General features: G+C 43.6%; 1 protein-coding gene across 2 annotated transcripts in view; it reads left to right on the top strand.

Annotated features, from left to right (window-relative positions):
• Window positions 1-14870, top strand: part of CB4H10orf67 (chromosome B4 C10orf67 homolog) — a 163160-nt gene that overhangs the window by 51817 nt on the left and 96473 nt on the right. For both annotated transcript variants that reach the window (XR_008299952.1, XM_027073637.2), the window contains exon 5: window positions 10268-10420. Coding sequence is in view for 1 of the 2 variants with exons in the window: in XM_027073637.2 (XP_026929438.2) it covers window positions 10268-10420 (153 nt within the window). In the remaining variant the exon portion in view is untranslated. The remainder of the gene's footprint in view (window positions 1-10267; window positions 10421-14870) is intronic.

The following is a 14870-nucleotide window of genomic DNA, read 5'->3' as shown; positions in this document are numbered from 1 at the left end:
TCATATAGAGATGAAGATTTGATGCAGGATTCCCCAAATCCATTTCAAGGCGATAAAAAAATGTTTGTTACAACGATGAAATGTTAACATTGTTTTTAAAAGTCTTTGAACTGGGAAAGCACGTCCGTATTCTTACAATGGAAGCCTGGCTTTCTGGACTATCGGTGAGAAGGAGATGGGGCGCCTGGGTGGCTCAGTCGGTTAAGCACCCGACTTCAGCTCAGGTCATGATCTCACGGTTTGTGGGTTCCTGCCCCGCATCAGGCTCTGTGTTAACGGCTCAGAGCCTGGAGCCTGCTTCGGATTCTGTGTCTCCCTCTCTCTCTGCCCCTCCCCCGCTCACGCTTTATCTCTCAAAAATGAATAAACGTTAAAAAAAACATTTTTTTTTTTTAATTTGGAAGAAGTAGAGAAGAAGCATATCTAATGAGGGCACTCATTTTAGATCCCAAATTTTAATGCAGCAAATACTATCCGGGTGTTAAATGATTTTTATTTCAGATTTTTTTTTAAAGTCTTATTAACAGTATTGTGCAATAAAATACCAACATGTTGGTATTTGGAAGGGATTGAATTTTCTGGACTCTGGCTTAGGAAACCAAGGCGGGCCTCTGCCAAGGCAGGGTGCATCTCCTTGGATTGTGAGGAACGCCTTCCCTGCAGCACTGCTAATGGCCTGAACAAGGCTTTACTCTGGGGAGACCCCGGGAAAGAAAACGCCTAGAGGACATGGCAAAACAACTAAAATGAAAGAAAAGACTTATGAAATGAAGTCACTGCAGACTCACCACCACACAAGTTATACAATGTATCAGTCAATACAAGCTATATAATGTATCTTCTCCAGCTGCTGCTGGGAAGCTAGCAGGGGCTGCTTGTGCTGAACATCCACAATCCAGCCTCCATGCATTCACACCTTCTGTGATCACCCTCCTTATCTCCTTGAGAGAGGGCAGGATTCCAGCCTTGCTTCTAACTGATAGAATACAGCAAAGGCAAAGGCGCTGGCATGATTATGTTCCACAAGGGTGTGGCTCCTGCCTTACAGAGTCTCTCCTTTTCTGCCTTGGAAGAAGCAAACAGCCATGATGGGAAGCCCCAACATTTGGAAGGCAATAACCGCAGGCAGTCTTGAATGCAGGGAAACCTCTAGCTGACAGTCAGCAAGAAACTGAAGCCCTAAGGCCTCCAGGTACAGGGACGTGAATGCTTCCAACGACCTGAGAGAACGTGAAAGCAGATCCTTTCCCAGTTGAGCCTCCAACAAGGCACTAGGATTGCAGCCTCATAGCCCCTCCACAGAGGACCCACTTAAGCCATGCCTGAACTCCTGACCTGCAGAGACTGTGAGACAATGCATGTTTGTTTTAAGCCACTAAATTTGTGGTAAAACTGTATGCTTGTGACACAGCATAGATAAAAAAAACACACCCTAAATGGCACAAAAACAGACACATAGACCAATGGAATAGAATAGAAACCCCAGAACTAGACCCACACACGTATGGCCAACTCATCTTTGACAAAGCAGGAAAGAACATCCAATGGAAAAAAGACAGTCTCTTTAACAAATGGTGCTGGGAGAACTGGACAGCAACATGCAGAAGGTTGAAACTAGACCACTTTCTCACACCATTCACCAAAATAAACTCAAAATGGATAAAGGACCTGAATGTGAGACAGGAAACCATCAAGACCCTAGAGGAGAAAGCAGAAAAAGACCTCTCTGACCTCGGCCGTAGCAATCTCTTACTCGACACATCCCCAAAGGCAAGGGAATTAAAAGCAAAAATGAATTACTGGGACCTTATGAAGATAAAAAGCTTCTGCACAGCAAAGGAAACAACCAACACAACTAAAAGGCAACCAACGGAATGGGAAAAGATATTTGCAAATGACATATCGGACAAAGGGCTAGTATCCAAAATCTATAAAGAGCTCACCAAACTCCACACCCGAAAAACAAATAACCCAGTGAAGAAATGGGCAGAAAACATGAATAGACACTTCTCTAAAGAAGACATCTGGATGACCAACAGGCACATGAAAAGATGTTCAGCGTCACTCCTTATCAGGGAAATACAAATCAAAACCACACTCAGGTATCACCTCACGCCAGTCAGAGTGGCCAAAATGAACAAATCAGGAGACTATAGATGCTGGTGAGGATGTGGAGAAACGGGAACCCTCTTGCCCTGTTGCTGGGAATGCAAATTGGTGCAGCCGCTCTGGAAAGCAGTGTGGAGGTTCCTCAGAAAATTAAAAATAGACCTACCCTATGACCCAGCAATAGCACTGCTAGGAATTTACCCAAGGGATACAGGAGTACTGATGCATAGGGGCACTTGTACCCCAATGTTTAGAGCAGCCCTTTCAACAATAGCCAAACTATGGAAAGAGCCTAAATGTCCATCCACTGATGAATGGATAAAGAAATTGTGGTTTATATACACAATGGAATACTATGTGGCAATGAGAAAAAATGAAATATGGCCTTTTGTAGCAACGTGGATGGAACTGGAGAGTGTGATGCTAAGTGAAATAAGCCATACAGAGAAAGACAGATACCATATGGTTTCACTCTTATGTGGATCCTGAGAAATTTAACAGGAACCCATGGGGGAGGGGAAGGGGAAAAAAAAAAAAAAAGGTTAGAGTGGGAGAGAGCCAAAGCATAAGAGACTGTTAAAAACTGAGAACAAACTGAGGGTTGATGGGGGGTGGGAGGGAGGGGAGGGTGGGTGATGTGTATTGAGGAAGGCACCTTTTGGGATGAGCACTGGGTGTTGTATGGAAACCAATTTGACAATAAATTTCATATATAAAAAAATAAAAATAAAAAAATAAAAAAATAAATATATAAAAGTTAAAAAAAAAAAAACCACCCTAATTTCCAGGGAGCCATCAACTCCTGCCTGTTTTTTACTTCCTACATCCATCCCCGTGATCTTGCCATGGAACTGGCTCAGGCAGCCCGCATTGCTTGCCTGGCCTGTGGCTGTTATCCCCTTATCCCATCTGGTCTCCATTGGTCTTTATCTGCCCAGTCAAGTGAGTGGTCTTTCAAAACATAAATCCCTTCACATCTTGCCCTTGTTTGAAACCCTTCAGTATCTTCTCCATACCTGTAGGATGACGTCTAGCCCTTAGCAGGGCCCAGAAGGCCCTTACATTTCTCCACTCTTATCTCCTTCCACTTCGTAGGGAAAGCTTTACCCTCCAGCAATACTGAGCTATAGTCACCTGCCTCCCTCTGCACACCTCAAGGTATCAGTCACCTCCCTGGAATTTTCACATAATGTTCCTTCTTGCTGGAATGCTCTTTCTGTCCTCAATAACCGACACACTGAATTGTGTCACAATTACCCACTTGTGGATTGTTCTGTACTCTAGATCCTTTGCTCCTGTGGACCAGGGACTAAGCTGTGTTTATCTTTGTACTTTCCTCCTAGCAGAGAGTCTGACCCATCATAGCTACTCAACAAATGTTTAGTGAATAAAGGCCTGAATATAACCAAGAAAGGTACCAATGAACTTGACCTATGCCATGCTACTGGAAATAGATCATGAGTTCTTAGTAAAAACGTCTTAGACCATGGCAGTGCATGATGCTGAGGGCTTAAATTGTTCTTTCACTCAATGATTGATTCATCCACCCATCGTCTGATTTTGTAGCAGAGACAAAAACAATCCTTGCACTTAAGTTGTTCATAATCTAGTGGACATGAGAGATGAAAGAAAGAAAGAAAGAGAGAAAGAAAGAAAGAAAGAAAGAAAAGAAGGAAGGAAGGAAAGAAAGAAAGAGGGAGAGAGGAAGGAAGGAAGGAAGGAAGGAAGGAAGGAAGGAAGAAAAGAATACTCAGCAATTAGAATCCATAATTGAGGTTTGCACCTGATGGATGCCCAACTCTTCTGGGTGATTTGGAGCAAGGAAAAGGAAAATTTTTAGGGCAAGGGGATTTCTGAGCTACACCTTGAAGGATGGTGAATTTTTGACGAGCCTGGGGGAGATGGGAGAAATCAGGGACGTGGCCAATTTCACAGAACAGAGGCATTAAGGTGCAAGGAAGTCAGGGAGGTGGTTTGGTGTGGCCGGAAGACTGCAGGACTGGAAAGCGTGGTGGGAGGCAATGCAGGAAAGTGAAGCCAAGGAATCAGTACTTTACTTCCAGGACGTCAAAGAACCATCATAGAATTCTAAGCAGTTTTCACGACATGCTTAGATTTCCCACCTTGAAAGATAACGACTATCGCAGTGTTTATGCTTGATAAATAACACTGCTCTTTCCCTCCCAGGTTCTGGACAAGTTGAAAAGGAAAGTCAGGGAGCCAACAGATGGAGATCATCTGCTTTGCTGGTGAGGCGGGCTGCCTCGTGCTAAGTCTCAGAATTTGGCAGACTCGATCGACTCCCATCACAGTCTGCCCTGAGCTGGGCGGGGCTCTTCCTGCCGGAGCAGAGCAGATGCTCCTGCAGCATTTGCCCCAAAGAGAACGGGAGAAGGAGAGAGATGGCCAAAGCGTGACCACCTTTCTTCTTCCAAGGTCATAACTGAGAGGAGGCTATCACTGCCCATAAAAGGAAACCACATTCCCTGGGCTTCTCTTTTTCTTTTCACACACTGATCCTCACCGTTTAGCCTGTGATCAGTTAGGCGTGTATCTGAGCCTTGGTGGGGAGGACACCCTCCTGCCACCTACGTGATGCTGTCCCCCCCCCCCCGGTACCACGTACTACTCTGGGGGGTCCTGAGACCGCGGGTGCCCTGGAAGGTATGGCGTCCAGCTAGAAGAGTGCATTATCGACATTTAGCTGCAAAGTGACTATGTATCCACTACTGGGACTTCATTTGCTAGTCTGTTTCTCACTCCTGGTTATATCCAGCTGTGTCGTTCGATACTGCTGGTCAAGAGGCTTTGCCCATGAGACCAAGTGACATCATCAAATTATTCTAAAAATACAAAGCCAACAGTTAATGCCAAGGATTTGAATATTAGGTCCTTCTCACTTTCAAAGGCTGAAGGAAAAATTAAAATACAAATGTTAACTCTTCTTGCAAGACCAAAGGAATGGAAGCCCACAATAAAATTTTCTTGCCATCGTGAATTAAAAGTCCAAAGACGTGCTTCTGCCGTCCCCGTCCCATCACCTGCTTCGGAGCCAAGCTCTTGGTGGCACGGTGTGGTGTGGTCAGGAAATGGGTTACCTGAAGGGAGGGTTGAGCAAACACATCAATGCATCAGGCATCATGGGACCCAGCTTTCTCACTGCCAGAGGGTTATGCTATGGAAAGGAGACAGGTTGTAATGACACCACGGTGTTGGGTTGGAATTGACGGTGTTGGTGTGAATTTAGGGTCTTTAGATGTAGATATTAGATTAGTTAGGACTCTCCAGAAACGACAGAACCAGTGTGTATAGACAGGAAGCGAAGAAGCGAGAGGTTGATTTTAAGGAACTGGTGCACATGACTGTGGGGGCTGGAAAGCCTGAAATCTGCAAGGTGGGCTAGCAGGCCAGAGATTTGGGGAAGGGTTGGTGTTACAGTTCAGGTCCCAAAACAGTCTACTGACAAGATTCCCTCTTCCTCTGGGACCTCAGTCTTTCTCCAAAGACCCGAAGACCTTCAACTGATTGGACGAGGCCCACCCACATTATGGAGGATAATCTGCTTTTCTCAGTCTGTCGATGTTAATGTTAATCTCACCTAAAAAAACACTTTCACAGCAACATCTAGACTGGTGTTTGACCAGATCTCTGGGTACCAGGAAGAAAGCAAAACCCAAAACAAAAAATAAAATGCCCCAATTCCCGCCTAATCTTACCCATCAAGGTTCCTGTCCTCCCCACCTGTGGTCTCCCTTGGATGTGGCATTCTGTGCTGGGGGAGATGGCTTGAAACTGGCTTTCTTTTCTATCTTTCTTTCCTCTGTCCAGTGTTGTTGTTGTTATTTAAGAGTTAAAACAAAAAAAGCAGTGGAACTTTGCCGAGAGTTTTTCTCAGAGGGGAGAAACACGAGACGGGAGACCAGATTGGAGGGGTGGTGAAGAAAAATAAAAGCGCCTCCCACTTGTCTCCTCGTGAGTCCAGCTCATTCCATAAATGTTGGTCGAACATCAGAAACATTCCTGGAGATGAAGAGAAATGAATCCAATGTGTTTGGGCCTTACAATTATTTTATGAAATGTCAAAAGTGAAACTTTTTGTTCTTGCAAGGAACTGCGTGACCCTCCCTGCCCTGAAGTCCAGAGGGACCGAGCCCTTCCTAGAGGCAGGCTCCCTGCTGAGTTTGCACAGCATCTCCGCCCAGTTCCTGGGGGCAGATTTTAAATGAGCGTCCAGGGGTGGTTTGTGTCATGTTAGAGAGGAGACTACCTGGCCAGCTTTTCAGAAGCATCTTTATTTTGGTGTTTTTTATAAGTAAAATAGGGGCCCCTGGGTGGCTCAGTCTCTTAAACATCGGAGTTGGGCTCAGGTCATGATCTCACGGTTGCTGGGTTCAAGCCCCAAGTCGGGCTCTGTGCTGACAGCTTAGAGTCTGGAGCCTCCTTCAGATTCTGTGTCTCCCTCTCTCACAGCCCCTCCCCTACTTGCTCTCTGTCTCTCAAAAATAAATAAAAACATTAGAAAAAAAGTAAAAAAAAAAAAAAAAAAGTAAGAGAAACCCAGGGGCATCTGGGTGGCTTAGTTGGTTGGGCGTCTGACTTCGGCTCAGGTCATGATCTCACGGTCTGTGAGTTCGAGCCCCATGTTGGGCTCTGTGCTGACAGCTCAGAGCCTGGAACCTGCTTCAGATTCTGTCTCCCTCTCTCTCTGTCCCTCCCCCGCTCGCACTCTGTCTCTCTCTCCCTCAAAAATAAACATTAAAAAAAATTTTTTTTTAGATCCAAGTAAAATAAATCCAGCATATACTGAACATAAAAAGCAGTGAGCACATAAACAAATAATAAATGAAGTGACCCAAGCAGCACGTTGGTTGACGAGATACAGGAAGAACGCAGCAGTGGAGAGCAGGCGGGCAGGTGGGGTGCTCAGGCTTCCCAGAGGAGTGGCATCTGGGTTTGGATGACAAAACAGATAGAACGATACGAAATGCTAAGATGTGATACTTACAGGGAGCTGATCGTGTTGTGGACACTGTTCAAAATGGTTTACGCGCATTATCTTATTTAATTCTCGTGGCAGTTTAGGTATTGTTATTAACCCCATTTTACAGATAATAAAACTGAGGCACAAGGCACAGGCACAAAGCTACTAAGTGACAGAGCTGGTCTGCCAACACAGGCTATCCTGTCCTCCACAATCAGCCTTGTTCTTTAAAGTCACTCAATTTAAAAAGCTGGTATTATTAGGGCACCTGGTGGCTTAGCTGATTGGGTGTCTGACTTTGGTTCAGGTCATGATCTCACAGTTTGTGAGTTCGAGGCCCGTATTGGGCTGTCTGCTGTTAGCTCGGAGCCTGCTTTGGGTTCTCTCTCTCTCTCTCTCTCTTTCCCTCCCCGCTCTCAAAAATAAATAAAGAATAAAGCATTTGTTTACAAAGCTGGTATTGTCATATTGATTGTTCTCTCTTCCCTCTTTTCCATTGTGCTGTATTACGCATATGCTGATTTTTACGTTAGCACTGTGTAGGTCATGTTAGTGTTCTGTTCCTAGCTTGACTCTTAATTCTATCATGATATATTATTCTCCTCAGGTGACTGGTGTTCATTATATATTATAGGACAATTTTAGTTTGTAAATCTAACTCTGAAATATAATATTAAGTGTAGTAGCAGATACGATTAGGTTTTCCTGTATTTCCTGTTTGTGCATGTGCTCAAATATATTAGCAGTGAACAAATAACAAAAATAAAATAATTCTGTAATTCTCAAAAGGGTCCCATATGAACAATAGGATTTTACACATCAAGGTTGAAAATGAGATTTTTTTTTAATGTTTATTCATCTGAGAGAGAGAGAAAGAGAGACGGAGCTCAAGCAGGGGTGGGCAGAGAGAGAGACAAAATCTGAAGCAGGCTCCAGGCTCTGAGCTGTCAGCACAGAGCCCCAACACGGGGCTTGAACCCACAAACTGTGATATCCTGACTTGAGCCGAAATAGACGCTCAACTGACTGAGCCACCCAGGCGCCCAGAAAATGAGATTTTTTTATATGCTAGAAATAAGAAACAGCATTCCTGGGGCTCCTGGGTGGCTCAGTCAGTTGAGCGTCCTACTTTGGCTCGGGTCATGATCTTGCTGTCTGTGAGTTTGAGCCCCGCATCGGGCTCTGTGCTGACAGCTCGGAGCCTGGAGCCTGCTTCGGATTCTATGTCTCCCTCTCTCTCTGCCCCTCCCCTGCTCATGCTCTGTCTCTCTCTCTCTCTCTCTCTGTCAAAAATAAATAAACATTAAAAAAAAAATTAGAAAAAAAAGAAAAGCATTCCTTTTTTAAACATTTCCTCCCAGTTTGGTTTTGCGATACAGTTCTTACTGACTGTAAACAGAGAAGCCAGTCCCAACAGACTGTGGAGAAATGGCACTTCTATTCAAATGGAAACAGTAAAGCTGATCAATAACACTGATGAATAAATTGATCAGTGGAGGTCCTAAAACTGTTTTGAGTTCTCAGTAAAAGGGCGTATAATTACAATCGAGGACTTTCAAAACACAAAGCATAAACAGCTAATATCATGTGAAGAAAATTCACTTTGAATGGTTATCAAAACATGCTGATTAAGGGGCACCCGGCTGGTTCAGTTGGTAGAGCATGTGACACTCGATCTCGGGGTTGTGAGTTCAAGCCCCACGTTGGTTGTAGAGACTACTTTTTCAGAAAAAGGAGTAAAACAGGCTGATCGATACAAAAACAAACCACTATGTTCCTATATTGTCATAGTAAGACTTACAAAATAACAATATATAATCTTTCAGAGAGTATAGTAAGACAAACATCCTCATTCTCAAGGTGGAGGGTAAACTGAGCAATCTTTTTGAAAAGAAATTTATAAAATGAGTCAAGACCATCAATACCTTCATAAGCTTTGGCCAGGAATTCTACTTCTAAGGGTCTCTGTCAAGAAAAAAATAATTAGAAATGCAGACAGTGATGTATATATAAAGATTTGGTATCATGGAAAACTTAAAATATATATATAGTATGATGAGTGTGTAAATTATGGCGTTTCTGTGGAGTAGAATGTAATGGAACCATCAGTAATTATACTCATGTAAAATGTTAATGGTGTGGGAGATGCTCACGATATGAAGTCAAATGAATTAAAATAGGGGCAACACCATTTATGACGCATTGTATCAACTCATATACAAATTCATTTCAAACCAATTCAGGAGTATATTTTTCATTTACTTTCTTTTTGATTAGGGTTATCAAAAAACAGCTTATGGGGCGCCTGAGTGGCTCAGGCGCTCGGTTGAGCGTCTGACTTCAGCTGGGGTCCTAGTCTACAGTTCGAGCCCCACCTCAGGCTCTGTGCTGACCGCTTGGAGCCTGGAGCCTGCTTGGGATCCTCTGTCTCCCTCTCTCTCTCTTTCAAAATAAGTAAATAAACTTAAAAAAAAAAACACAAAAAAAACCCCAGCTTATTCAATTTTTTTAAGAAAAGCAAAAACATGGCTGTTTTTTCATGCAGAGAGAAGTAAATGATATGCTAGAATTACATAATTTTATAATGCACATGGACCCTGAAGATGACTTTCTCATACCTAATGGTTCATCTTCCACAGCTTCCCACGGGGGAAAAAAAAAAAAATTCAATCGTAACGCATCTTCCTCTGCTCTGGTCTCAGTTTCCTGATTTTTCAAATGGAGCCTCGTCTGTCTAGATGCATGGTCTGCAAACCTCTTCTGTGGGCGAAAGAAAAGGAATGGTATTTCTCTCCACACCACCACACCAAAGCACTGGGGGAATTAGCGACACCAGTGAAGTTTACGGCTCCTTTTTACATATTCAAATGTGCGCTACTTTCTTTCTAGGGGAAGATTGAAGTAGGACGTTCACACCACGATGTGAATTGACAATTGAAGTTTAGTGTTATTACTTGCGTGGCCAGTGCAGTTAGAATACCACATTATGCTTTGTGTTTCATAGGATAACGATGTGCTGTATTCTGTGGCACTTTAGCGTATCATTCGATATAAATATAGCTACTTACTGAAAATTGTGTGCAAGTGATAAAAAGAACTTACAAGATAGTAGCTTAAATAAAACATGAAATAGCTTTCGCTTGGTGTCTGATTTTTTAATGCCGCTTTTCTCCCTAGCAATTCTTTGAGGTGGAGGAAGAGACTTTTGTGCAAGAATCAGCTACTATCAAAATGAGTAATTTGTTAAAAAGACTGAAGGAGAGAGAAGAAATGATTAAGGAGTTAAGAGAAGAGCTATGTCAGTATGAAGAGTCTAGATTACAAAAACTTGTAAGTGTCCAAACAATGAATAATTAATTTTAATACAGGTAAATAAGGCTATAACTCTCCAAAAGTTTGGGTTAAGAATAAAGGAAATACAGGTGGTATAGCTTGGGCATCTCTCCACAACATCAGCCAGTCCAAACTTTCCTGCTCAATGGCATATTCCAGAAAACCCAGAATAGTTATAAATAGGAGCAATATAATTGTATTCAATTTTTATTCATAATGGAAATAAAATAACCTATCTCCCACTGCAAAAATTTTCCTCCCCTCGAAGAGCATGTAAATAGATTTTTGTTTTAATTTTGAAGACCCCGGCCCTGTTTTGCTGTTCTGATAGTTTGAAAGACACAAAGCAATCTCCCTGAGTCGGAGGCTCCCAGCAAGGCCCTCGGAACAAGAGAACTTCTGAGGAAAAATCTTGGGGAGGGTTTTCCCCCAGTTCTTCCCGTCACAAAGGGAGTCAGAGGCTGGTTTACTACTTAAACAGAAGACTGGTGGGAACAGATATGGAAAGAGAACAGAGAGGCTAAACTCCTGTCAAGGAGGAGAACTTTAAGGGCTCTGTAAAGTGTGGACACTGAGGGTGAGTTCATTGTCACCTCACTGTGAGCCAGTGGCTGTGGCCCAACGGCAGTTCAGAGCCACAGAGGGGTTTTCATTAATGGATTCTAAGAACAAGAAGCTGATTGTTTGAGTAGGAGAGGCTCGCAGAGAGGCCGGAGGAATAACAATCTTTTTGAATATCAACTGGCAGGCACCGCATGCCTCATCAGCGGTATCTTATCTTGTAGCTAAGTTTACAGCGGAGGAAGCAGAGATAGGGTGGCTAAGTTACTTCCCCCAGGCATATGGCTAGTAAACGGTGAAGATAGCATGTGAACCAAGGTCCAACTGAATCCAAAGCCCACAAAAGGAAGTGGGGTTCTGGGCTCTACAGTAATATGTCAAGGTTGTAATTTTCAAAATTAATTAGTATGTATATATAAAATAGACTATTATCATAATGTTATTATAATGTACTAGTATATTAATACTTATGGATACATCCACCTGTAAATATCGACACACGCATATACATGCACAGAAAAAGTCTGAGAAGTTATGTACCAAAATGTGAACACTGGGAAGAAACACTTGCTCGTTGCTGGGCCCTTTAAGTGCAGTCTATAATTTACCTAAATCCCGCATTGGTATTCTTATTTAAAACGCCAAGTTTAGAAGAGATAAGGAATTGAACTTATATGATTCTAAAGGATTTCATTTATTAATTGGTGAAGGTGTGTTTGCTTTGTATAATCTATTAGGATTCTTTATGTTCTAAAAAAAAACTGAGTATCTTCTAAGCAATGTATTGTGGAGTGTGATTAGCATAGATCTAATAAAAATGAATACTAATTCTTTTTACATCTTCTGATGGCTTTGGAGGAGGCATATCCGGTTCCTGCACTGACGTTAACCTTTTCCTGGGTCTAAATCTAGTCTTTTAAATTAATTTTTAATTAATTAACTTTTAATGTTTATTTATTTTTGAGAGAGAGCGAGAGAGACAGAGACAGAGCGCGAACAGGGGAAGGGCAGAGAGAGAGAAAGAGAGAGAGAGAGAATCCAAGCAGTCTCCAGGCTCTGAGCTGTCAGCACAGAGCCCGATGCGGGGCTCAAACTCATAAACTGTGAGATCATGACCTGAGCCGAAGTCGGACGCTGAACCAACTGAGCCACCCAGGTGCCCCTAGTCTTACTTTTCGGAGATAATAATTTAAGAGAAAAGACTAAACAAACTGTAATAATATTGGCTTTTAATCTTGCCTTGGTCAAAGTTATCCAGCATAGATTGGCAAGGTGATTTTGACCCATTCATTTCCCATTTGTGAAGTGCAAAGCGATACCCGCTTAGCTAAAAGAGAGTTACGAGAAGGATACCTGTTGCACTGACTGTGAATTGCTTTGAGCTCTTTGAAAAAAGGTGAGTATATACATTACAGTTATCATTATGAGGAAATGCACTAGCCCTTATGACTGTCTGGTTTACATTTGGAGAAATGCACTGAACAGAACTCAGGACTTGTTGAAACCGTCCCTATTTGGTAATTGAGCTCCTTACACTAAGACATGAGGCGCATCTTGTAATGTTTACACTCGTAAGTGTTCTCTACCTGTTAATTGGTCTCTCTGATGCCCTGGGAAAAGAAGGAAGATAAGAATAAGTGGTAGTGGCTTTGTGGGGACCAGGGAAATGGAAGGGTCCACCCTGCTCTTGTACAAGCAGGTGTTCTCTGGCTCAAGATGGCACCCGGAGGCCCCGGGTTATTCCACTGTAATTTGTCCCCAGGGAGACCACCTCACAATTTCTGTAAACACCCTAAGATCTGAGGAAGGTGAGATAGTCCTGATTAACTAGGCGTGTACGTTTCTCTCAGCTCCTTCCGACTCCAACAGAACGTGTGACCCCGGTCTCCCACCTTGACCGAGGGCCACGTAGGGCAGTCAGTAATATGGTGTACATTTCAGAAACATGGATGTGAGTGCCACAAAACAGATCGTGATTTATATAAAATAAACCTATGGAGAATACCCCCACCTTTTTTTTTTTTTTAAATCCTCTAAGAATAAGATTCCCTAAAACTCCCTGCCGCTTCTAGAAGACATCTTTTTTCATTTGTAATTTCATCCTGTGCAACTGCTCCCTCTGGTGGCACCAAGAAGCTTACGACACGGAGCCTCTGAAATCTGATTTGGAAAAATGAGTTTGGAGAACCAATTGGGAAATTTCAAAGTAGCAATGGAGATCACTTGGGAAAAAAAAAAAAAACTTGAAATAAGCAAGCCGAAAAAGCAGTATCTTTCCCTACTGCTGGTTTATTCCCACTGGCAGCCAAATCACATAAATAGCTTTGTAGTTAATACGTATTCCGATTATCTCTCCAGAACTGTTTTTGAGGAAAACCTGATAAGAATGTGATCGCAGAGGGGAAAGTTTAATAAACAGCCGCCCTAAATCATACTTGTAACCAAATGGAAACCAGGCAAGAAAACTCTTCGACTTTCAGAAGCCTCCTCTCTCCGATCGGAACTTCCTGGGTGTCGAATATTCCTCAGAGCAACTTCATGCAAGGGCTGAGCCTCGTTTCCAGGTTTGGGCGCCGTGACTCAACTGCGTCCTGCTGCAGTTGTCACGTGGTCACGCTGCAGGCTGACAAATCCCCGTGAGGACGGCCCAAGGAGGCCAGCCCGAGTGCGTGTACCTGGAAGCGTGTGTGTGCCTGCAAACACGCGTGCGTGTTGCGGTCGCTTTAATTAGTTGTCGTTTTGAGAGGGCTTCATCTTTTTCTCACCTTAGCACGGATGAGCTGTGCCACCATCGCCCTCGCACCGCCCACAAGCACACATGACTGCTTGTTGCTGACGGCGCTGAAACAGAGCTGTCATTCAAGAGCCACAGCTCTGCAGGGCTGCACTGCCCCAGTGCGCCACTTTCCTGGTTGTCACTCACTGGGAGAGCACCTGCTCTTCTCCATGACTGTCATGCAGCACGGGCACGCATCAGCACAGCACAACACGCCCCAGCAGCAAATTGAGATGTCCAAGTATTATACGCGGAGCCTGCAGAATTGAGACACGAATACGGCAGAAGGAAGACTGCTGAGAGGCACATGCAGGGCTCTGAACAGAACTCCTCAGACTTTATTGTGCGTAGGGATCACCCGCAGCTCCTGTTAAGATCCAGATTCTGACAGTAGGTCTGGGCTGGGTCCTGAGAGTCTGTTTCCCATACGCTGCTGGGCGATGCTGAGGTTCCCGGTCTGTGGACCAGACGTGGAGTAGCAAGGCTCTGTGGTGTGCCAGCCCTCAGACATGATTCTTGCAAGATCTGCTTAGGATTCTGAAACCTGGGAACAGTGATCCCATTCCGCACATCTTGTGCGTGTTCACCAGAGAAAAATAGTGCATGAGCCATGGCCTGAAGTCCTAATTTTCACATGATAGAAAAACTTTACGTCGGTGAGTTCCGTTATCAGTTTAAAATTCCAGAGTGATCATGGATCGCACACAATCTCTCCTCAGCTATAACGCAGCTTTAAATAGCGACACCTAGTTAACCACCTTTTAATGATCTCCATCCTTTTCAACCTTGGTTTATTAAATGCAGTTTATTTTAAAGAAGTCTTGTGGTTTAAATAAGCCAGAGCTAGTGGTGTGGGCAGATGGTAGAAGGAACCCCACCACAAAATCTGCCACTCAGAGTGTAACAGATGACCGTAGCAGCCCAGAACTATCCCTTTGTTCATTTTGCTAATGAGTGTCCTCATTGCTGCGGGAGTCTGAATAGTTAATTACGTGCAGTTCCTGCAGCTGACAGATGGTGGGGACAGAGCTACAGATTAACCTCACAAGAACGAGGGGCTGTAGATGGACATGAAGGGGAAAACCAGTTGAATGTGTTTTCCTTGCTTCC

Source organism: Acinonyx jubatus, chromosome B4, assembly GCF_027475565.1.
Source record: "Acinonyx jubatus isolate Ajub_Pintada_27869175 chromosome B4, VMU_Ajub_asm_v1.0, whole genome shotgun sequence".
Lineage (NCBI taxonomy): Eukaryota > Metazoa > Chordata > Mammalia > Carnivora > Felidae > Acinonyx > Acinonyx jubatus.
The sequence above is the reverse complement of the archived record's forward strand: the minus strand, read 5'-3'. Positions and strand labels throughout refer to the sequence as shown.